The sequence below is a fragment of the Oreochromis niloticus genome, linkage group LG5, assembly GCF_001858045.2.
Source record: "Oreochromis niloticus isolate F11D_XX linkage group LG5, O_niloticus_UMD_NMBU, whole genome shotgun sequence".
Classification (NCBI taxonomy): Eukaryota; Metazoa; Chordata; class Actinopteri; order Cichliformes; family Cichlidae; genus Oreochromis; species Oreochromis niloticus.
In genome coordinates this window covers 18,607,422-18,632,683 of record NC_031970.2, presented here as the reverse complement: position 1 = coordinate 18,632,683, position 25,262 = coordinate 18,607,422, and the positions used below count along the sequence as shown (strand labels likewise).

Here is a 25,262-nt window from a genome sequence, read left to right as displayed (position 1 = left end):
TTTAACTTATACATGACAGATTATCTATCTATAATACCTGAGAGGGGTAACCATGAAATTCAAAATACCTAAAATGTTCTGAAAATAAGATTTTCTCCCTATGCAAAATACATGGTTGGGAAGGAGATATGTGCATGGCAAGCTGTGCGTCTGTGTCTGTGTCAGTGGGATCCTTGAGGTGACGAGCACAAAGCTGAGGCTCAGGTACACAGCGTATGCTGGCATAATTACAGGATTTGGGGGATTATTATACTGTAAGTGCTTTCATGGCGACAGCTGGGAGCTTTTTTACTCCCTATGACACATAATCTCAAAGAATAAAACCAAGACCCCAGAGCATCTCTTAATCATTTCTTAGCATACCTGCACACGGTTCTGAACTCTTTCTGAAGACAAATTTGAAAAATTAGAATATAATTATCATATCTGGTTTAAATCATTCTAAAGTCATGTTTTCAAACACACATTTTCTTTAAAATTGAGACTTTTTGGCTTGTTGTTGTTTTTTTCTTAACTGGCTGTTTGCGTTCTTCCTCTTCTTCCTCTTCACGGCTTTCCTGAGTCTTCAGCAGAAGGTTATTTATCACAGCATGGCCAGGTTCAGGAGCTGGGTCCTAAATAAGATCTGAATCAGAGCCTCTATTCCATGGCTCATTCTGAAAGTATGACCAGGCTGACGCTGTGAATTCTCTATCGCTGCTGCGTGAGTGATAGGGCCTCCTGGTCTCTACAGCAAGGCTCAGGAGTTTCATTTCCATCCCTGTGATCTAAACAACCCCATTACCGGCAGCCATTTATGCACAGGGGCAGTAGGCAAGCACTGGGCCTGAGGACACAGCCCACAGCTAAGCTACCATGGCATAGAGCCACCTTCAATGGCCGTATGTCCATATAGAGGAGGGGAGAGGAGGAATGGAGCGCTCGGGCCTCTACACTTTATCTAAACCACTCCAGAGAGGCGAGTGGAATCGGCTCTTGTGGGCTCTGTTTATCCTCTGCTCCTGTAGTCAATCAATTAGGGGATCAAAGCAGGAGATGAGGGAAGTGTCATAAAGCTCTCCCACACACCACTGCCTGAGCTGCCACCTCGTCCAGTCTGAGTGACAGCAGACCCGAGGGAGACAAAACTCCTAGGCTGGCACCTCAGGAGACAAGCTGGAGCAAAGGGGACAACCGTAGCACATGCCAAGGTCTAATCTGGACAACCAGAACACAAACTTTTAGAGGAATATATGAAGGATGACACGCAGCAGGCAAAGAGCCACAATGCATATTTGATATGTTCAGAGGATCCATTGAAAGCCCCCCAGTCTCCTCAGAATGAACTCATATCAAAAACTTGCTTTGAAATTGATTAACTAATTGACCTGCCTCATTGGCATGCTAATCCAGCACCCAAGAACACTGTTTTTGTTTTTTTTTACACAATATATGTTTTGTAATTAGACATTCAAGAGAATTAACATTTGCATCAAATTGAACTGAGCCTTGATGATATAACGTGGCGATAACGCTGCATTTCAGTGCTGATTTGAATCTGTGAAGGGAATCCTAAACGTTATGTATCAGTTTATACTCACTGAGTATGAAAATATGAAATAGGAATGATAGGTACCCTTTGATAACACAAGCAGTACTGACTTCATTTAGCCTCAGATTTATCTGCTAATACAATTTGATGGTGATGATGTTAGTAATTTTGATTAGTGATGCCTTTAATTAGTTCACATTTAATTGCAAATAAACAGCAAAGTATTTGTTGTCATTTTGTGGCATACAGAAAGCAAATATACATCTCTCACAGTGCAGCTTGGCATGATTTACTAGTTTAGACAAGACTATGTAGGAAGATTTTCTTGCTGCGGCGACTGCACACATATCCAGCATGTTTGAGATTTGTTAAATGAATGAATGAACGTACCTAAGGCGGGTTTGACATACCTCCAGCAGTGCCTGATGGCTACAAGTGAATGAGCTCCACTGTTTTGACCTGTAATATAAAGCACAGCGGATGCTTCCACACTACACCGGTTAGTTCCCCTACATTCACACCATACCGCAGAGATTTGCAGACTGCATTCCCCGGCAAGCGGAGGGAGAGGCGAGCGCTGCTGGTCAGCGGGTAGAATGAATTACTTCCTACAGCTGCAGCTAGACACACTTTCAGTCTGCGTCTCCTCGTCTGGGACATTTGAGCTCTCATCACTCTCTAATCATATCGCCAGCGCTGGAACAGTCACTGGTGACCCCCGCAAATGTGCTTGAACTTACATGCTCAGACTACAAGCATGCGGTTAGGGAAAAGATAGATCAAGTGTGGCTGATTTAAGATTTTGCAGATGCACACAGATTTACACCAGGCCTGTAATTAATCTGTCTGAAATATATTTTCCATCAATTTATTTTTATTTTATTAGCCTTTTTAAATCTTAGAAAATACTAAAAAGGCTTGCCACAATTTCCCAGAGCCCAAGGTGACATTTTAATGGCTTGTCTTACCTAATCAAAGTCAGTCAGTCAGTCAGTCCAAAATTATATAAATGGGAGAAAGGCTGGAAAAAACAGATATTTGATTGGCTGGATAAACTGGTTATTGTCTATACTATGTACGTATGTAGTACATGTAAAAACTGACAGAAGCACTGGATAAATAAAAATGTTCATTACTGACTCGTCTCATAATAAATGTTAAAAAACCTGCACACGACATAAATAAGAGACAAAAGGCTCGACTCTGTTTTGGATCTTTAATTGATAACAGTTACGCCAGTGTTACAGTAAACACACCAACAGGCTGAAGGTAGTAAATACCAATACAAGTTTCCCACTACTCTAATACTTCATACAGCAGAATAAATTATACCATGATAATATACACACATGCGGAACAGAAAAAGGAGTAAAGCAAAGCACAGATGTCAAAAAGCAACTAAACAGGTTAAGGGTCAAACAGACGGGAGGAGGGAGGGGGGGAGGGCTGGGAGGGAAGGAGTTGTATGCCTTAAATACCCAAATGTTTATTGACGCGAGTGTTAGAAATGGGTTTGATACACTAAAGACAATTCTAAAACTCTTCCTTTTTAAAATATACACATGAGTGAGGCGTCTAAGTGAAGCAGTTGGAGCAGCAACTGCTGCGGTTCAGTGCGGAGTCAGCATTACTTTGACGTTTTCTCCTGAAGTCTTATTGGTCCACAAATCCAACAAATTCCCAGAGCAGAAAGCCTGTTGTCTCTGGCATTATTATCATCATCATTATCATCACGCTGGTCCATTGGCAGAGTCACACACCGAAGCCTCAGGTGTGTTAGGTCCTTGGTCCAGTGATAGCTGGTCTGCTTTTATACTCAGTCTGTAAAACAGGCGGTCAAAAACACCCTGAAGATGTTTAATTCAGCCACCTTCTAAATATACAGCGGTCCTGTGGTTCAGGGGGAGTCTGTCTGTGACACCAAGCTTTCATTTTCCTTCAAGCTCAGTTTTACCCTCTTAAATGTCATTTTAATTGGAACATTTTCAGTGGAATTTATATTTTACTAATTTATACAAATCCATTCTTACCTGGGTCAGAAAAAAAAACAGACTCAAAACTTTTGGTTGAAACAAGTAAACCAATTAAATACATTAAAAAACAAAACAAAAGGAAAATCAAAACACTTACTTCCACAGATCCCTTGCTTACCTACCACTCAACATAGTGTTGTTTTAGTATAAAACATACTCTTTATAAAGAAACAATACACAATCTGCTCCAGCTACTGTACATTTTTTCAGATTTTAAAGGCGACGAAGGACCAGATCCTTTCTTGAGCATTAACCGTCATCATAATCACACTGATGTCAATGAAAAATATCACATACATCTCAAGGGAACAGCTGGTCCTGGATCAAGTCAACAATGCGTGCTACACAAATGTCTCATATCCACTATTATTTAAACTTTTTTTTCATCTTTTTTGTACATTTGGGTGAGTATGTGAAAGCGGAGGATTAGACGTGGCTCCGGTCCAAACCAGAGAAGGGGGCCAATCAGTGGAGTTACCTGTGCCCTTTCACAACTGACTGGATTATATGATTTTCCAGAGTGCATGTGAATGGCACAGCTTGTCTACTTTTTAATCTCATAACAGAGAATGCTGGAATGCCTATAGTATATTGGAGATGGAGGCTGAGGAATGTTCTGAAGGAATTTAGTCGAAAAGTGGAAAGCCAACACAGTGTGCATTTACAACATGTGCTAATTATGCTATAAAAAAAATGAAATACTGGCTAGTGATGAGAAGGGTCACTGTGAATTAGCTTTGACATTATATTCGTGTGATTTAATCTGCTTCACACTGTTTAAGTCACACAGGATTCCCTGGCAGATGGGATTTGGGAGGAATGGGGAGGTGTGTGTGTGTGTGTGTGTGTGTTCGCATGAGGGGGTGGTTGAGTTAGCCCTCCTTGGCAAGGTCCATATTTCAAAATACGTTAATTTCCCCAATCCTGTTTTTGCAAACAATGCCCTCCTCCCTATGGACCACCACTAAGGATGGGATGGAGGTTACAAGGGGAAAGCTATTGGCCGCCAAAACGCTGCTTTAATTCCCTGCAGAATCCATCCAGCCAGACTTCCCACAGTGTGGCCAAGTTCTTTAGGAATGTCAAGACGAATATGAAAGTGGGAAGGTCAAATCGCTCACGAACATTTGAGCTCAGGGAACAGGCAGAGGAACAGCAGCTTGGAAAACAATCATCCTCTTTTGTGTGACTGTGTGCCGACACGCAAACATGCATATGCAACAGACAATCGCTCCCAGATCATCTCAGTCATTCTCTGTGTTTTACGCACCGACATCTAACGGAGAAAAGAGATACGAATGGAATCAAAGAACAACAGAAATCACATTAACCATAATCATATAACAGCAACAATAGTCTTAACAATATCAAAAAAGAACAAGAAGAAGAGTCGTTCAAATGATATTGGCTTTGTTAACTACTATGAACAGCAAGGTCAAAAGTACATGTTGTTGATGGCTCTAAATGTGTGCTGGACTGCAGCCATGACAAAGAGGAATCTGGGTCAATGCAGTTGACCATCCTTTGGTCATCTGGGGGTCCTTTTTGGCCCACTGAGCAAAATAAACAGGTCTGAGGCTGGGACATGAGTACAAGGAGCGGGCAATTACGCCAAAAGGGTGGGGAGAAAGGGTGCAGAGCCGCCTGGTGGTATGAAAAGTTTAGCTCCATTCCCGAAAAGGGACTTTTCACTCTCTCACAAGCGTCACTTTCTCTGGTACAGAGTGAGGCGCGCGTCTGTTCACTGATGTCATGGCCGAGCTGCAGATAGACGAGCTGGAGTTGCAGTCCAGACTTGATGGAGCATGGAGGAGGGTGGCAGAGGGCGAAATAGAGAGAGGTGCAGGGTTTGTCCCGAGTGGCTTCAGTAAGCCTGTCCCGTCTCCACCTGCAGCAGCCCCAGCACTGCCGAGTGGTCTCCAAGCTTCATCCTCCTCTGGGTGGACAAGCTCACATTTTTAGCCAGGTAGTCTACAGCAGCTATAGACAGACAAACAAACAAACAAAAAAAGACAGAAAGGAAAAACAACCAAACGTTAGACAGGTGGTAGATTCCTGGGACATATGTCCTATTCACTCCCATTTCATTCCTCTGATTAAGGCTGAAACAAGTTGTGGCAGTAGAGAATGAGTCAAATAAAAAACAATTCACACAGAGAGAGTGAAAGATAAAAACCCCTCCCCTGTCCCTTGTCTGAGGTTGGCATGCTGCTGGCACAGAGCATGTGCATCCTGGTAAAGTCTCCATGCTGTCACTCAGACAGTTCCCCGTGTGTGTTCTGTGTGCCAGTCTTCATTACACTTGGCATCTCTGATTTCATGCCCTCCACACTCCACATGGCCGATCATTTTCATCCTCAGACAGCAGCTCCTCTCCTCTCTCTTCCATTCATTACCCATCCACTGTGCTCAATCACCATCTTAATTAACCTCACATCAGCTCACATCCGCACAGCCATCAGTTTCTTGCTGCTGACAAAAACACTGGTGCGCACACACAAAAACGTGACAGATTGGCACGCGCTCGCCCGCACTCACGCATAACACAAACACATTTCGGAAAAGAAAATCACCAGATGCACAAAAGCATCAGATCACCACCAGAACCTGAAAATAAATACAAACAAATGTCAGCTAGCTGATGCTGGCTTGGTTTGTTCAGGAAGTGGGCTTCATTTTACCTCTTATGAATGGCTGTGACAGCATCAGTCAATTATGCTAATCTAATAAAGCAAACTCTTTCCTGCCCTGAGGGTGTGTGCATGTGTGTGTGTGTGATCAAAATAGGAGAAAGAGGGAAAGAGAGGTGGGCAAGAGGACACTGTGGCCCCTGAGGGTGTGCCGTTCTTTGAAGTGGCCCTCTTCTCTTTCCCATCCAAGTGGAGTGGGGTGTGACTAAGGCAGCTCTGTAAATGGATGGTTGTGGTGTGGTGGTGGTGGTGGGGTCTTTATCAAGAGCACGTGTCTGCCTCCACCAACCAGGGTGCAAAGGTCAGGAGGCTCTCCTGCCTGGGAACTGGGCATCACTTCATAGGCTTTTTAAATTTAGTCAGCTTAAGAGGGGTACGAAGAAGAACGACCAGCTTTTGTCACAAAAACATGAAAGTATTTGCTTATGCAACAACAACAGTATACACATACAGGGTCTACTTACTCTGGCCATACTGGCTGTACTGGTACCCTGCAGTGACGGGGTCCACGCTGTAGCTGGTGGCGCTGTATGTAGGGGGGCAGTATGACTGCGAGGAAGCCAGGCTGTCCACACTCTTGATGGTGTCAGAGCGCTGGCTGCAGCTGGCTGAGATGGGGTTGGAGCTCTCCAGGCTGCTGTGCAGGGGGGAAATGGAAAAGTCGTGCTGGGGCTGGGAGGGTACAGCACTGGGGTTACTCAGGATACTCATCACCTGGAGGGGAGGGGGGGAAAGAGGATGTTAGAAACTTGGAAAATTGAGGATCAAAGCATTGACAGAGTTGAGGGAAAGTACTTTTTTTTTGCAAGTATAGTGCCATCCCAGCACTTCACGGTAAAGATGCCAATAGAAATACACCATTTCAACTTTGAAATAGGAAAGGGGAGAAACTTCCCCATCTTTTTTTAAAGAGCAGAGGGGAGGGAGGATACCAGGAGGGCGATGAGGTTAAAAAAAGGAGAAAGGGAACAAGAGACACAGTTTCCATTAGCTGGCGCTGCCAGTAAGTGTTCTGCTGTGGGACAGACGGGTCCCAGGGTGATAATAGACCCACCATCCTTGCCAGACAGCCCCTGTCCCAGAGCCTGAGGCCTGAGCCCGAGCCTACAGCACAACAAGCACCAAGGGAGTCCCTAATCCCTCGCCCCTAGCCTACCCATCTCATGAATAGTAATGGAGTTGGAACTGGTAAATGATCCCCTCAGATCCCCACACAAAGTAGGCTCCACAAACCATACTGAGCGGGCCGCTGATACTGCAGGTTGAGGCTTGCCTGAATATTACAGTGTGTATATTATTCACAGTGCATAAAGGCTTCCAATTCAGTATTCTAGATTAATGTAATAGCATGTGACATTCGTCAGAAGAAGGCCTCACAATATGTTAAAATGTAAGAGATTACTTCTGGTGCTCCTCTAGTCTGAAGCACAGTGGCCCAGAATGCTGTGAAAAATTTTGTTTTCTCATGCTGTGAGTTTCGTTAAGTGAAAAAGCCTAAGTGTAGAGTGTGTGTGTGTGTGTGTGTGTGTGGTAAAAAAAAGGCAATTGTCCCACACATGCTTCCCTCCTATAGCAGCGAAGCCTTCCTTTCAACATCAGGTTCATGTTGAGTTTTGCTATGCTGCACTGGCCTTTGGCCCCTTGGCTGCTAAACCAATTAGCCCATCATAGAGGTGGTTACACAGGGGTGATACGCAGGCAGACATATGTTTGCATGCATGCACAAACGGACGCATGCATACACACAACCACACACCCAACGCAGGAGCTAGCCAAAACAGTCCACAAATGATGCTGCACGCCAGGATTATCCCTCAGAGGGAAAATTAACTATATTCTGCAAATTAATCATATCTTTAGAAAGGGGCCTCCCCAGAAATACGAAACACTCGAAGCACATTAGAAACATAAAGGCTGGTTAGTCATTTCCACATGTTAATTCTATCAGTAAGGAAACCCCCACCGTCCCCTCCACATCTGCGAACAAAGCATGTGACATGTATCCATAAGAAGGAGATTCATAGCCCTCTTCATGCTGGACACATGTGATGCTCCCTCCCATATGGAGATGAACTGCACAATGTGAGGAAGATGAAGGGTTATGTCTGGATGGGTTTCTTAAAGTAAAAAAAAAAGGGGAGCTAGTAAAATGTCCTGAGAGAGACAGCTGGAGGGCATGAGCCCATTTTAGTTATTGGTTAATTGAAGCTTGATTACATTGCTTCCTTATGAAATAGGACAGCCAACAACTGGCTCGATTATTATTCACGCTCATAAAAGGTCTTCAAAAGGAAATGACTTCTTATCGTCGACATGTTGCGCCATTGCTATTTTAGCAGGATATTTTAGATGGGTCAGCCACTTTAGAGGCTGACAAGTGTTGGCATCTGTGAGGATCTCAAGCACAGTTTTCAGTTATAATTTAAGTGTTCTTAGTGGGGAAAGGTATGTTCAGAGTGGATTCTTCCACCCACACCTACAGCATTTTATGTGATACACGGTTCAGTTTTAATTGGTGGGTTTTGCTACTTTGATGTTCCCATAAAGTTTTTTCCCCCCTAAGTGTTCAAGTGTTAAACGATACTTTGTCACATAAACTCGTAAATGCCATTTGTGGCTGGATACATTGATATATTTCTGTTTCTGCGTGGCTCGTGAAACAGCCTCTGCAGATATTAAGTTCTAGCCAATGAATGAACTCTAAGAAAGCGGGGGATCTGCTTTTTTTCTTGAATTAAAAAACAAACAAAAGAAAGGCAGGAAGCTGATGGCTGTCACTAAACACATGGGTGTATTAATAAAGAGTTGAAAAGGAGTTTGGATTCCTGTCAAATTTTAGAGTTGAGGAAAGGCCATTATATTTATCATCCATACATACGGCATGCTCTTGCAGAGCAGAGTTTCTCCCTGTTTCTCTGCACCCGCCTCCCCCCCACCTCCCTGTTTCGCCTCGCATAAGGCGTCCTCAGCAGCCCAGAGTTCGTTTGTTGTTTAACGTTGTGTGAGTGCTGGTTTGGGAGATAATGTGAGCCAGGACCCAGTTTAAAGGACAATGCTCCAGGGCGTTCCCTGCCTCTTGCGCACAACACCCCTCCCCTCGCACCCGCCCCCCTCCTTTTCCACTCTCTCTCTACAGATAGATTACTTTATAAATAATAATAAAAAAGTAATTAATTCTCTCAACTTCTGAGCCCTCCAGCCTGTGGCAAAGTGAGTGCGGGAAGTGTAAATGGATACAATGTGCATCCTTTCAGATAAATAAATAGCACACTTGAGACAAAAAGAGGCCCTTTCAAACCCCCCTCCCCTCCCCTAATTTCTTCAACAGCCAAATTACATTTTTTTGTTTGTGCGAATGTTTGACGAGTTGTTCTTTGTTGGATTTCACTCTGGAATAAAACAACGTGACAGAGACGGAGCTGAAACACTGCAAGTGATACAAGAAAAAAAACACAATGAGAGAAAAGAAACACAGTAAAGAAAGAGAATGGGAATGTGCCGGAAGAGCTGAGTTTTCTTTCAGCCATTATAATCATTACGAGATCATAAAAGTCAACATTATTCCACTCCGACTATTTACTTTTTTACGTTGTGTAAGGCAGTGAAATGCGGCACATTCGTGTCTCCTTATAGGAGCAGTCGTCCCTGCTGCACCTGATAATAATAAGAATGCACCCTTGCACTGGATTAAAACAACACCGATTCACAAGTGTAAAGTGAGGAAATGGAGTGCTGAGAATATGATAGCCTATAGAAAGAAGGCGAGGGGGGCAGCAGAGAGAGTGATATAGCGTGAGTGAGAGGAGAGTGGAGGCTTTGGGAAGTACAAAGACTCCTGTAGGACTGCACTGGCCTGAGGGCTAGCCTGCCTGGAGAGCTGATAGGAGCCCCTTCTGTTCCATTCCCAGCGCCAGCGCCAACACACCCCGCTCCACAAATACTCTTAATCTGCGCAATACTGGATTAGTTCCTCTGTCACCGATACCTCCCCGTTCTGCCCAAATCAAAATGCCCCCAAGATGTACCTTTAAGTTAGGCAGAGGTCACTGGGGCAGACAGGGAAAAATGAGCACTCCAAATGTCTGTAAGTTATCTGAGTAGTGCAGAATAGCATTGTGCACCTTAGCAGATCTGCCTGGCTGATACTCGCTCCAGCAGAGAACGATTAAAGATCCACAGTGATGACACTGAATTTCAGATCAATATTTGAAGGCCAGTCCTCGGGGTGTGATTACAGGAAGAGAACAGTGTTTAATTCTGTAGCCCAGAAGTCTGGAAAGTGTCTGACTTTGGAAACAGTCAAAATATGAAATAAAACCTTAACTATATAGAAATGTGTGTATTTAATACATAGAAAGATGCAAAGAACAGACAGACTCCTTATGTTAGGTCATTAGATTTAAACTTGATTTAAATCTTTTAAAATCCTAATCAAACACTTAATAACCTGAAACCAAACAAAAAAAATGAAGGAAATAAATAACAAATGAAAATATCAGTGACTCCCCCCTCCAAGTCAGTCGACTCCTGCTCACACAGCGTCCCGCCCTTCCCCCCATCCCTCACATGAGAAGGCCGGCCCAGCGGGCAGTAAGGCCCCTCATCTGAGCAGACAAAATGACTATTTAAAAATAACAGTGATTGCATAAATTGAATTAAAGCGTTTTGGTCACGGTGGAGGTGGCGCGAGGGGTGGTGTGGGGCCGCAGCAGAAAGCCAGGATGGTGGCAGGCAGCAGATGACGGGCTCAGGCCTGCATGCCACTGCGTTAATTGGCCGCGGCACATTAATAAAAACTGAAAAGTGTCTTCCACTAGTGCCACAGGATGAAGAGACAGAAGCAGAGTGAGAGGTAGAATGGTGGTGGTGGTGGGGGGGTTGGTGCTGGAGGGAGAGAAATGGGCCTTTGAAGAATGTAATGCAAATGGGGGGTTGTGGTGGGGTGCTAATTGTGTTCAATTAAGTGGCTGATTGGCACTGACAGAATGTGGGCATTGACATGTCAGGCACAGATGAGGACGATTAGCGGGCACTGGAACAAGCTGTCACTCCTCACAACATGTTAGCCATTCTGCGCCTGTGCCTCTCCCCTCTGCGCTCCATGAAGCTGTTCACACGTACCAAAGGAAGCTTAAATAAGCGGAAGTGGAATAAAATTCATATTTATTTTAAAGGCTAGACACGCTCCCTCTGTGTTTCTGCAAATTTCCATTAAGCTAAATGCTCATGGCGGCCTTAGCGTTCCAGAAAGCACAGCTGCTCAAGTTGGAAAAAGGACCCCCACTCCACCCCACTCCCCTCCTAAACATCCCACAGCATAAGCTATAAACTTGGCCCCGCACTAACCAGAGGTTAATATACCGTCTATTGGGCTGCAATTGGAGAACGTGTGGGGAGCAATCCTCTATTCTCTGCTAGTGATATGCTTGAGTAACTATGGGATGGATTCAGCCACTGGGAACAAGAGAGGCCCCTTCTAAGCGGGCACACACATGCACACAGACTTCAGCTCGCCGCACCTTGCACCAACGCCTCTTCTAAATTAAACGGCAGATTTTCTGATTCCAGGAGAGTGGTTTCAGCAAGGCAGGGCCTGGTGTGTGTGTGTGTGAGAGACAGCGAGCGAGAGAGAAGCAAGAAGCAAGGCTGATCGAGGGAGTAAGGAGAAAAACGAAGAGGGAGGAAGAAGAAGAGGAGGGGGGAGGAGTGGGGGTTGTTTGCTGAAAACAGCAGGGGCCAGGTCTAGTGAAAAATGTCAGGTCAAATTGTTCTTGACAGTGTTAATATCTGCACCTCATAGCCATAATTACATGTAAATAAATAGTGAAATAGCTCTCAGCTGGAGACTGAAAGGGGCGAGCTGCTGCATGAGACAACCAGCTGAGGACCCAACAACCTCCCATATTCTCATCTTATTGTCTGGATGTAGAAGGGAGTGAGAGACAGAGATGCGCATGCAATGAAGCTTATTTTTAGTAAGTTTTTCCTTTTCTTTGCGATCCCCCCTTGTGAAAGCTGGAAGCACGGTATAAACTCTGCAAAGGGGTCACGACAATGAGCCCACGACGATGGAGGTTAGAGGACAGAGAGAGAGAGTGAGAGAGAGGGAGAGCCAATAAACCAATGAGGGACAGGGAGAAAGAAACAGAAAGAAGGAGGGACAGAATGGGTGAGAGGAAAAAAAAAAGTCAGCTAGTATTAATCACAGCCATGCACCTGTCAGAGTGGCATCTGGAACTAAAAGGAACCACATGCAGCTAGACAACATCCCAAACCTCTGGCTAGAGGGGCAGGTTCACAGCAAAGTAGCCTTCCTTCTTCTCGAGCCATCCCATGACCCCCTGAACCCTGACCCTTCACCCTGAAGAGACAGGTCACCCAGCATATGCCTCACAGACACTTCACCTGTGAAGCAGGCTGTTACTGCAGACATTATTACATTATGTCATTATAACTATTATTATCATTATGATGATACAAGTAACCTTCAAATTGTCTGTGTATGAGGAAGGAAATCCCCGCCAGATGAGCATGTGACACTGCGTACGCCCGTGTGTAATAGGTATTTTAGATAGGATCGATATTTGTGCCTATACTTTCATAAAGGCAGTGCCGCTCTCCACCTTATAGGCATTTCAACTGCGTGGGACACACAGCATGTGAATCAGTCTCAGTCATTTTTCCTCCTTAAATCCCCATCTTCTAGGATTTACTGAAATTCATATTGGCTGCCTCTGCAAGATAAATGTAAATCACATTCCCTTATATTTACTATTTATCAGGATGCAGCAGCTCACTTTCAGCAGGAAATATCTCTCACCCGCACACAAACACCCTTGCATTTAAATAGCATTTTTATTGTCCGCCATAGCCTTTCATCTGGGCGTAGGGAGAAGAGCTGCCTCTCCAGGGGAGAGAGTTGGAGCAAGAGCGGAAGGTGGGGAGAGAGAAAGAGAGAGGGAGAGGGAGAGAGAGAGAGCAAAGCACTATTGGCAAGGCATCGCTGGATGACAAAAAGCCAAGCGGAGGGAAGGAAGGTTGGTAGGTGAAAAATAGATTATGAATACACCAAGCTCCAACCAAAGATATTTTGGAACGTAAGAGAAAATGGCAGCACATGGCTGCTCGAGAGACTTTGAAAGATGGAGAGAGCAACAAATGGCTCAGGTAAACAGGGGCTAGAGAGCTAAAGCACTGTCTCTGCTGCAAAGGGGGAAAAAATGAGGTTTGCAGTGGATGCTGCAAAGGTGGCTCCTTATACAGCAGTTTTTTTGTCACAATGCATCAAGTTTAAGCTGAGCAAGAAAATTATTAGTCACGTCACACTCGTCTGCAAGCAGCGAAAACAAAAACAAGATGTATTATCACAAAGCAGAAGGCCAGCGCACGCAGAGGTACGTCTCCGGTGTCGCAGACAGAAAATCTTTCCTCAGAGTTCAAAAGTGTTGCAAAACAACAGCAAACACTAATAATCTGTGCAGAAACAGTATAGCCAGTGGATATGATTTACAGTCCCTGGATTTTCTTGGCAACTGCCGACAGCAGGTCTCTTTTTTCTGAAAGCCTCTTACATCTTTTTTTATACTTGCCAAATTGAAACAGTATTTGTTTTAATGGGAGTTCTAATTAACCAGTATGTATTCCCCCACTTGCTCTGCGAGTGGCTGAGCTATGAATGCAGGCTATGTGCTCATCCCCTTTGATTTGTTGTCAGTGGAGCCTGCCAGCTGACACAGTGCCCGGTGAGAGGCTTAATGCCCAAGTTTTAATAATGTGGGGGACTACATGAATCTCCCCCTCTCATTGGTATTCAGGTGCAGAATGTCTTGTTAGAAGTCAGGGAGGGAGGCGGAATGAAGCCAGAGCTCCAGATTGTTCCGTACATTTTCCCCTCTCCATTTTTTTTTTTTTTTGGCAACGGCAGAGCTTGCTTCTTAAAAATAATTCATCCCATTTTTAAAAGAAGCGTCTGCGCTAGCTAATGGAAGAGCAGCAGCACAGTTTGGAGTCTCCCCTGGCTTATCTCTCTCAGACAGTTGTGGGGAGTCGCTGGTGAGCATGGTGTCAGCGTGCGTGGTACGGTGCAGCGCCGCGCGGGCAGGCAGGCCTGGGGACACAGATCAAAGGGAGGCAGGGGTGAGAGCCGCTCTGCCTCTGATCCCGTGTACGTGTATGTGTGTGTGTGTATATGTGTGTGTGTGCGTGTGTGTGGAGGCCCGGCCCACTCACACAGCCCAAAGGCCCTCCTCAGATACACACAGACACACATCCTTGTCATTCCAAAACACACAACACTTTCATAAAACTGCAAAACAGAAAAAAAAGTTCCTCAAAAAACTTTGTGAACTTCCTTCATCAAAACAGCAATAAAATCTCTATCCACCATACCTATCCAGCTCACAGACTTCCCACTTTCCCTATCACGTCTCCTTATCATAAGGACACCCTACAACAGGCCCTGCATGCATTTCCCACTTTGATTCAACAAGAGAAATGCTTCCTGTTCCCTTTTTTCCCCTCCTCCTCTATATTTCTAGAAATTCTGCCACTGAGCTCCTTTCGCTGGGCTTCAGCAAGTGCCGTTGTTTTCTTTCCTCTCCCAGCAGGTGTCCCTGTCATGCAATAATGAGGAATTCAGCCCAAACGGTTTCACGCAAATGCAATGGCCATGAACGCTGCTTCAAAGAATCATTTGAAAAGTATCTCGCAGCCTCATATTACTGGGATTTGTTGAAAATGTGCTGCGTGCTTGAGAGATGATTGCCTGTTAAAGCGCACCTCTTCAGCTGAAAGAAAGCCAATTTGCTTGTTTGTTTCCTTTTTACATGTGCAAAATTAATATACAAAGTATTGTGGCGATGAAAGGTCAAGGGGTCTATTTCAAATGGAATATTAAAAAATGAAAAAAGACCGGAGAGAAAAAGCAGGCGTCAAGCTTAAATCTTCAGGTAAGGATGGCTGGAATGCCTAACCTCCATGCCCTTGCCTGTACCTTTTTCCAACACCTGCTGTGCCGCTAAATGAAACAAGACCAACAACAAAACACACTTCTGGTTTCATACCTATTGCCCAGCCATGCACAGCTTCACTCCCATGACCCCTAAATATACTGCCTCCCTCAACCAGCCAAACACGCTGTATATCCCACAATGACAGCAACCAGTTTGAGTGTGGATGGCTTTTCCACTGCCTGTAATGGGAAAATGTGTGCTGTCGGGATAGGTTATGGGATTGGGATGGACGCGAGCTCCTGTCGGGACTGCTGAACGCTGCAGGATTCCATTACAGACTTGGCACCTCGCCACCGCAGCCCATTTACTGCGAATCAGAGAATTTTTGTCAATCTTTACAGCAACCGCGAGGCCATCAATGCCAGGCACTTGAAGAAATAGCTTGCACATTCCAATGCACAAGCATATCTCGAGCAAACAGATGCCGTGTGTAACTTACAATATCATATTCTCATTTCCATCTCGATAGAGAGTCTCTTTGTGTTGCTTTTTTTTTTCAATTACAGGAAAGGAGGGGAAAAAACAGGGGAATAAAAAAATAACACGAAAAATAAACAGCGAGGTGTGGAACGTGTGCCGATAATTTCCAAAGATGAAACCCAGCCGTCATTTGATTGAAATTCAGTTAAATGCAAGGAGAAGACAAAGCCCTCTCCGACTCTGAGATGTTAAAGTGATTGTTTGTTCTGTGAATTTTCTGTGTCGCGAGTTTTCTGTGACGAGCTTGTGAAGTGAGAGGGGGGACAGATAGGAGCTGCCCAGCACAGCGGGATGCTGCACCAGGGAGTGAACTCTGATTCTGCTGTCAGTGGGAGCATTCATGTCCACGCTGAGAGACTGATAGGAATGCCACACATCATTCTGCATGCGTTCACTTCAGTGCGGTGCAAACTACTGCGCAACCAAAACATCCACACCAAATACATATGGAAACTCCCCCCCACATGACGCACAATCCACAGTTTAACTTCAAAAATAATTAAATAAATCTAAAAAAAAGGACAATAAACAAATAAAGTTTATTTTAGGTTGTTTTATACAAAGACTTTTGTCAAACCCTGTCGATAGAGTAATTGAATACTGAAAATCCAAGCTGCAGAGTTGCCCAAAGGCTCCTGTCCTAATCCTCACTATGACAGGAAATGTTTAATATCCCAACACATTCTTGAATGTCTACGAAGAGAAGGAGAGAAAGCGGCAGTGTACCCCACGCCAGTATTAGAGAGCCATTAATGAAAAAAAAAGACTCCATGTTCCTGGTGTTTTTCTGCAGGTTTGCAGTGAGAGCATTAGCAGTTAAAGCCCCTGTGCCACGATTAACAATCAAACACGCTGTGAGCCTCCATGTTATCCTCCGTCGCTCCAGAAGGAGAGAAAATCTCTTTTTTGTCACAAAATCCTTAATTCTTTCTTCTCTGAAGAAAGAGGGTAATACCAAGAATGTTTCCAATCTGCTTTGAGAAATATTTGAAGAAAAAAAAAAGAAAAAAAAAAAAACTCCCAATAAAACACGTGTGAACGACGGGGTAATTGTGGACAAATGCAGCATTGAAATTCATTTTCAACTCTTTACACACCATTTCAATCTTATTTTCTGCCTGTTAACCACATCTTGTTGGTGAGGGTGGGCAAGACTGGCCAGTATTGATGGGTAATTGTGTATAATTCACTCCGTACACACGATTTGCATCAATACAAATCATTTTTCATTCTCTGCTACTTAAAGCTCAACCCTTACCATAGAGTCCTATTTAAACGCTCATTAATGGAGGAGTCCAAAGAGGTTAAACATCTGAAATCCAGCAATTTAGAGAGAAGAAGGCAAACAAATGTGCACATATAGCCGCATGCTTTAATATGGCAAAAGGCGAATGGGTGGGGATGATATTTTCAGATCCTCTTTTATTTCAAAGGGAAACCCAGGGTGGTCCCCGTAATATTAAAAAAGGAGATAAAGTGAGCAGCAAGGTGAACTTACAGGAAAGCCACCCTTCTCAGAGATGCTTGTAAATTGCGTCGTAAAGACATGAACAAAATCACACATAGCACTGGAGTCCTCCAGCTGCAGACAATTACGTGAAGAAGATTATGGGTATACATTTATAAGCTTTAGCTAATTATTTCATCTGCATGTGTTCTCTCTCTGTGCTGTGCAGGATTTAGATGTCCCAGGAAAGTCGAAACCGCTGTTTGGAGCAGCTTGAGTACTTGCGGTGCTATCAAGATGAATTTTAATTTGTTGATGTTAATCCAATTGTTTTACAAATGTAGCAATTTAGAGTAGCTAAAATAAATCCAGGGCTTTGGAACATGAACATAAAAGCCCACACTGGCAGTTATTTTGCTGAACATGCTGTTTCTGAATTTTAATTTTCAGTCAAATACAATTACACATTCTGAAGTGTGAGAAGAGGAGGGGGAGGAGAGACTTTGGTAGACTAAAGAGTGCGAACGCCACCTATGAGGGAATATGCAGACAAGTGATGAAAGTTTGCTGGACTGACCTGCGGGGAGAGCCCGTTGCCAACGGGGTTCATGTGGTTGCTGGATGCTGAGGGGCTCATGAATGTGTCAGAGTAGCTGGAGAAGCTGTGGCGATTGGACGACAGACCGTAAGCAGAGCTGCTGTCAGCACTCAGACCTCCCTGATGCATGGAGGATGGAGGCAAGGGTTGGGGCCTGTGCAATGTACTGCTGCCCTCTGACATAAAAAACAACAACACATGAGCACAGGTGAGAACAAATCAGGGAAATTTCTTAAAATTTTCTTAAAATCTGCTCTGAGGCCCACCGGGAATCCTCATAGAGGCCTCACAGTTTGAGCTCAGTCAGTCATAAGTCACACATTAAGTGTCCTTCCTGTGTATTCTTTGGCACGTAGAAATGCAGCTTTACACAGGAAAAGTGTAAAGGACAGAAATGACCTTTGCTCATAATACAACTCTTATTTTTGTCCCACTGTGACAAAGATGTGATTGTAAAGATAACTGCTCGCTGTATCATTCTTATGTGCTGCACATGATTCAGACATAATTTATGACACTATTACCACAAAAAATATGGATGGCATACCACAAATAAGCAGGACTAATGCAATCTTTAGCTAAATTTGATTAAACTCCGAGAACAGAACATAGAGTATATTTTGGCTGGATGCTGTGTCAACCTCACCCTGCGATAGTGTGGTGCTGGGGTAGCTGGACTCTGGTAGCTGGTATGTGGGTAAAGTTGGCATCCCCGTGGGTGGGAATCCTCCAGGAAGAAGGTGGTTGAAGGCGGCTAGCTGATTGGCCCCGGCCTGTTTGCGCCACCGAGCCCGCCTGTTGCTGAACCAGACCTGCGGGAATAAATCGGATCTTGTAAAAGGCATGAATCCAAATGGCTCACGGGATTTGATTTGATTCATTTTCAGCTGTTGTTTTCAGCGTCGTCTGTTTTTAACCACGACAGACTCTCAGTGGAGTCCGCCGGCTCCTGCCACCTGCAATTAATCTGCTGGTTGGCGTGAGTGTTGTTGCTGGTGCTGTGGGAGCTCAGTAGTGTGGTCCCTGTGTTTCTTAAGTGGTTGAGGCTGTGATCTATGTAAACAGGCTGCCCTAAGCCCACTTCAGAAGGAAGGAGTCGTTTAAAGGTCAGAGGTAGGTCACTAGGCTCCGCATCACACACCTCGAGTATGTTTGCGAAGCTGCTGCATGCTTTGAGGGAGGCCCATTTTTCCCATTTCTGGAAGCACAGTTAACTTGTTTATAGCTATTGTTCTGTCTCAGTTTAACTGTGTGGTTGTTTTTAAAGGGGAAAAAACATGTTTTAACTTCAGAGTCGAGACGCGAAGTTCTAAGGCTACAAACAGCAAAAATGCTCGCAAAATGAGCAGCGCTACTGAAGCGCAGACACACAATGTCACTTCCCTGAATGAAAGGGGGGGAAAAATTGGACCCTCTGGAACGGCAAAGATTTACACACTTTAAAAAGGCTTCTGCTTCAACAAAACATGAATATAATCAAGCCCTTTTGAAAAGATCCTGCAACCTGTTCCATTTAACCAAGACAAGGCCCGGGTTTCACTGTGTGCTAAGGGTTGAAGGACATTGATCTATGCCTCGCACAGGCAATTCATCAGAGTTTAATACACTGTCAGCGCAGTTCATCTACTGTTGTGTTTCAAACGGCCAGGGCTATTGTGGGAGCACATGAAAGAAGGGGACAAAAGCCTCTCCATACGCCACAGAGAACAGTGGACACAAAGAGGGGGCGTCCCTTTTAAACAGGTCTTAAAGAGGGACACTTTCAAGGGGACTTACACAGCGACATACTCACTGCTTTTTGGGGGCTGCCTCTTTTTTGTACACACAAACATACATATAAACTCGTAGAGGCTACAAGGGATCTCAGCCCATCGGAGATCTTAATTTGAATGTCCTTCTTTTCAAACACATTCACTGCCTCTGGTGTTTTTCTTTTCTTTTCCTTTCTTTTATTTTGACTATTACTCAGTTTAGTAGCGAGTGCTTAGGAGAAAGAAAATAAGATGCAACAGGCGATGACTGTGTCGGCACTTGAGAAAAGGGTAAACCTCAATTATGCAGGTGGAAAACCAACAGGAAATCTTTATCTCAAGCCCGATTGCTCCTGAAGACTACGTCTGAATCCCTCAATCAGCTATTCCAAAACAAATGTGGTGTGTGTGGCTTTCGGGAAATTTCTGCTATTGGGATGTAGTGGAGCGTGGTCCAAAGTCTGAACTAAGCTCCAACTGGGCCAGACAAACAGCTGCCTAGGCTCAGGGGAGGAGGACACGGGGGGGTACACCCCTTCCTTCCACACACTCCCGTTCACCCCACCCCGCAGTGCCACTTCACCTCCGACCTCATCGACTCACCCCACTCGTCTTTTATGTTCACTTTAACTTCCTTCTCCCTTTGTCATCTGAGCTTAGGAAGGAGCTGTTCCATCATGGTAGCCACAAAAACACTTAAAACACTGAAGTCACTTTTTGCTTTCACCATTTTCCTTCATACTCACAGCCTCCTATTGTTAACTTTGCCTATATATTTATATACTTTACTTCAAATTACTGTTTTTTTTAATTAAACCTATTTTGTCCTAATTGTTGTCCTAACATTTGTTGAAAACACCTGACATACAAAGTTTGTGCAAATTTAGTTTAGTGCAAATGTTCAGTTAAATACTTCAGTATATATACTTCATCTATCATACTACTATGGAAAAGCTATTTCTGCTGCACAGGGGTCTGAGCTCAATCATTTCTCATCTTGTTCCAGCTGCTGGAAAGTCTCACACAGAGAAAACTCTGGAATATCACCATGATTTATTGAAATCTGGAGTACTCTGAGAATTTCGTCAGTGAAAGTTTTGCAGACTACCATACAAGCTGCAGCTCTGTCAACATGCACAAACAGTGGATGCAATGTTTAACATATTGGACGGAAGATGAGCATGTATCACAGACTGAATGGCTTTCTCCAGCAATCACTGGGCTCTTAGCACAGACTGGGATAAACATGTATTCAAGAGCCTGTACACTATCACACACATGCATACATTACTTGCACAGTCTTATACATGCACACATCCACTCTCACACTGACTAACACACAGCCTGAAGCTGAGGATTTGAGGCTGCGCTCTGGAACCTGATCACAAAGTCACCTTGGACCACAGATTCTCCTCTGCTATCCCCAATCCGGTTTAATTCTCTGCAGTACAGAGAGCTGCAGCGCTTCTCCATGACTCCCTATCTACCTACAAGTGTGCAGTTAAATTTCAATGGCTCACTTGTGCTTCGTTTTTCACGTACTAAACTGTTTTTTGCATCTAGTGCACTTGGACAGGCCTGCACAGTAGCTCTGGATCTTTATGGAGGAAGTTTTGGGAGGAAGGGCGAAAAGAGGAGATCTAAAACTCAACATTGGGAAACAAAGAAAGAGGAACAGTTGGGAGTGAAGATTGTCTTAGAGTGCAACCAGAGTAGAGGCTGTAGATGCAAACCTCAAACACCTCAAACAAAAAACAAAAAAAACTGCAACTACGACAGGGAGCAGCACAGTTTAAGTCTCGTGTCTGTGTTTAGCTGCATGCATCTCTTCGCTGCATGTAATCTTCCATTCACCCTCAGCCAGCAGAATCGACTCCCAGCGATCAAACGGCATTTGGCTTTTTCTTATCGCCGATCAGTGATGACACGCACGCACGCACACACTCACACTAACACTGTAAAGGCGTGACACTGCAGTGCAGTAAAAACCTGTCAGTGTTGTTTCTCTTAAATAGGATCACTCATATTTCAGGATTCTCCGTTTATACAATCCTCCATGAATTATTTTGTCAAAGACAAGTACTGAATGTGTGACGCCTTTCAGGAGCCAATTTGCACCATTCGGTAGATGAATACCAAGAGCCGAGATAATGACAAAACAAAATGTGCTGCTGACTTCATATCCACAGAAAACACAGAGGGGTGATGCAACCAGCTTCAACACACAAATCCTCTTCTGTCTCATACCACGCAATACCCCCCTCACCTCCTCCCTCACACCTCCCCTCCTCTCGCCTTCCCCTCTTCTTCTTCTTCACCCCCCCCCCCCCCCCCCCCCGTCCTCACTCCCCTCTCTCTGATTCCCTCCCTGCCTGCCTTCCAGACTGGCACTATGCTAATTAAAGTAGCTAGGAGTGTGAATTTGTGAGGAGAGTGGGATTAGCTTGATAAGTATCAGGAGTACAGAAGCACTGTACCAAAGTCATTTAAATTCTAATAATAAGAAACTGTTAGAACATTCACACTGATGCATTGCAACAATTTCTCCTTTACAATCTACACAAATCCTATTTATTCCTTTATGAAAAATAAACCCGTACTGGCGGGAATGCAGTTGCCCGTTGGATTTTGTGGCAACAATAACCAGATCCATCGTGCCTTTTCTGCTGAAACTCAATGACTACCTAACAGTCAGGGAACTGTGTATCACCTTTTGACATTAAGATTATATTTTCACCAGCTATTTGGAACGCTTGAATCAGCATTAGTCTGACTTCAGCTACACTGCTCTGTGATGTACAGATACAGAGGCCGGCCCGGCACACAGACTCCACCGAGGCCTGTTTCCCTGTTGCTCGCTGCATGCACCAACAGGTCAGCGCGAGCCACAGATAAAGAGAGAAACTTTTTACCAAATTGATTTGCACGCTTCGTAAAAGCAATGCTTATACCTTATTAGATTCCACTAACTATAATAGCTACATGCAGAATGTTTATTGGTAATGAAAGGGGACCTATGTGACAGATTCGGGAAAGCTAGCCAGCAGCAGCAGCAAGCTGAGATGATGAGCCTCAGCCGACACTCTGGAGTCAGTCTCTTTGCAAACTTCAGTCTAAATAGAGGGGAATGTAATTTGCTTCATTTGCTAGAGCTGATTTACGGAGGCCTGCGCAGCTCTCCCCATCCCGGTCCACTCCTCAACACAGGGAACAAACACAAGCGCTGCTCTCCTAGAATGGCTTTGCTGCCTGCTCCTGTTAAAACTGAGGGGTTATCAGATGGAAAGTGGCAGAGCACACTGCATCAGTGGAGGATATAGTGAAGGTAGACTTGACAGTGTCCCCTCCTACTGAGACAACCTGGAACTAATTGCTGAGAGATATGGATCATATCCCACAATTTGTCAGTTGGGGTGATAAAACCACTGCAGGGCTCGGGGTGGTAAAGGAGTGCTGGTAGCTCTGCTGAAAGGGGCAGCGAGGTTGATAAAGATAGATGGTGAAGGGGTCTTAAAATGGCAGGCGATGGCAGACACAAGGGAGTTAGCTCTGTTTACGAGTTTGGGTTGTGAGTCAGCGCTAAGCCAAACACTCATCACTTCAACGAGAATCAAGCGGTTTAATTTACAACACGGCTTTGAGCTCTGGCTGCCGAGCGCCAGCACGGCCATGTTTGCAGAGGTGCTTGCCGCACGAGTGCTTTTACCTCTGCACCGAACCTAAAAACTGCTTTTCACATTATCGCTGTGTTTAATGACAAATGGATAACAGCGAGCCGTGACAGCTGACACACATACGAGTTAAAATATGAGTCTATGAGCCTCCTCCAACACCCCCCTTCCTACGGACAGTTTCTCAGCCCCAAACACCGGTTAAGTCTCTGAACGACATCTGGAAGATACGTCATTGCAGCTGTGCTGGAGAGGCTTTTCTCTCAGGCCAAAGGGTCTCCTCTCTTCTGCCCTGTGATGGGCCATTTGGGCACCTATATGGAAGCCCAGCTGGTGGAAATTTCCCGAACAAAGTGATACAAATAGCACTCACATGCACAAGCTGGCAAATTTACATTTAAACAACATCCTTTCATGTTTAGCTTCTATTCTCTCTCTCACTGTTTAAATGCTGAAATGTTTATGTGGCATCTCCAGTAGTCATTAAGAACAAACCCCGAGATATATTTGGGGAAACACAGAGATAAAACTATCAGAAAATTCTTAAAACCACAATCCTTGAAACATGCTCGTCACACTGTAGGGAAACTTTGAGCATTTATATATTTTGGCTACCAGAGTCCCTTTCTTTGTAACCTTCTCAGAAAATTAAGTTTAAGTTGACCTTTTGAGACTTTCAAAGCCTTAAAGAATTAGATTATGAGCAAAACAGCATTAACAAATTATAGCCATGTCTCAAATTCCTCAGGTTTTCACATGACATCATTTAAGTCTATTATCTAACAGCAGAGAGGCAGCAGTCGCTCCATGTTCTTTTTTTCTCCTGCTCTCATGTTTACATGAGATAGACATTAATTCACGCTTGAATTTTTCTTTTAAACCCAAAGAGGGACCGCTTGATGCTTATATTTATATCACCTCTGTCAAAAGGTTTGCTTAGTTTGTGTGGCTATATTTGTCCGATCAAAATGCAAAATTGAATGCTATTTTTAAATCAATAAAATAACTATCTTGTCTGGACTCACTTCTTACACTTTTAAAAGAAACCCCCCTCAAATATATTGCCTTGTAACAGTGGTGAGATACATTTCTCCTTCCCTGAGTGAGGCATTACACACTCAGACATATTGGACATCCTTGTTGGGGGGTTTCAAGATGGACAAAGACATGTGTGGAATCAGTTACCCAATTGCATGTTTGGAGTGTGATGCACAGTTAGCATGCAGTGAGGAGTTGGAGGGGTTAGGGTAGTGTGAATGACTGTGGTAAGAGGAGAGGGGTGCCCCAGACTTTTTTTTTCCTCCCTTTTTTTTTTACTAGCAGTTGATTGATTAATGTTGTTGTCGGAGCATAGGGTCCCCAGAGAGGATGAAGAGCCCTGTGTGATATGTGGAGGGTTTTACAAGCAGCGGCGAGCTTGAAAGTGATGGGATGAGATCCTGGCCAAAGGCCGAAATGAGAAATCCATCAGGAATGCATTCCCTTTCTCTCCTCTCCCTTTTTTTCTCTCTCCCTCAATCTTTGGTAGAACAGCTGCTGCTATAACTCTACTGTACATATCTTTCTTCAAGCTTACACACAACTGCAGGGCACTCAGGCTGTAAGACAGGTTCCCGGATCTGAGGTGCGAAGGAGGGGAGTATCTCTGTCAAACTACTTGAACATGAAAGATAATGGTAGACAGCAAGCTTCCTTACATGCACAGTGAAGTATGACAAAAAGGGGCAATATGGCCCTGATGGATGTGTACACCAGTACCATGGGTAAAAGAAGGCAAATGTTAGGTTTTGGGGAAAAGATATTGCTCTTTGCAGTATCTTTAGTTGTTGCTTTAGTTAGATGTTAGCATTTGTGCAACACAGAATCCCTTAAGTCTTCTGTATTGGGCTAGGCCTCAGTGATTTTCAACACTGATGGGTTTTTTGCACAAAGCATAGCTAAACCTCAATTACACATGTGCTTCCTAAAGGAGTAATGCACCTAAATTACAAATAAACTACTGAACACTTTGCTGCTAATTTTTCATGTAAATTAACCTTTAAGATTTCAT

The 25,262-nt window shown here is 44.2% G+C and overlaps 1 protein-coding gene across 3 annotated transcripts in view; it reads right to left on the bottom strand.

Annotated features, from left to right (window-relative positions):
* Window positions 1–2,733: 2,733 nt before the first annotated feature.
* Window positions 2,734–25,262, bottom strand: part of pax7a (paired box 7a) — a 43,852-nt gene continuing 21,323 nt past the window's right edge. For all 3 annotated transcript variants that reach the window (XM_025907418.1, XM_005459001.4, XM_025907417.1), the window contains 4 exons: window positions 18,437–18,602; window positions 17,770–17,966; window positions 6,719–6,968; window positions 2,734–5,544 (listed from right to left, as the gene is read on the bottom strand). In XM_025907418.1, the coding sequence (XP_025763203.1) occupies window positions 5,429–5,544; window positions 6,719–6,968; window positions 17,770–17,966; window positions 18,437–18,602 (729 nt within the window). In that variant the 3' untranslated portion in view covers window positions 2,734–5,428. The remainder of the gene's footprint in view (window positions 5,545–6,718; window positions 6,969–17,769; window positions 17,967–18,436; window positions 18,603–25,262) is intronic.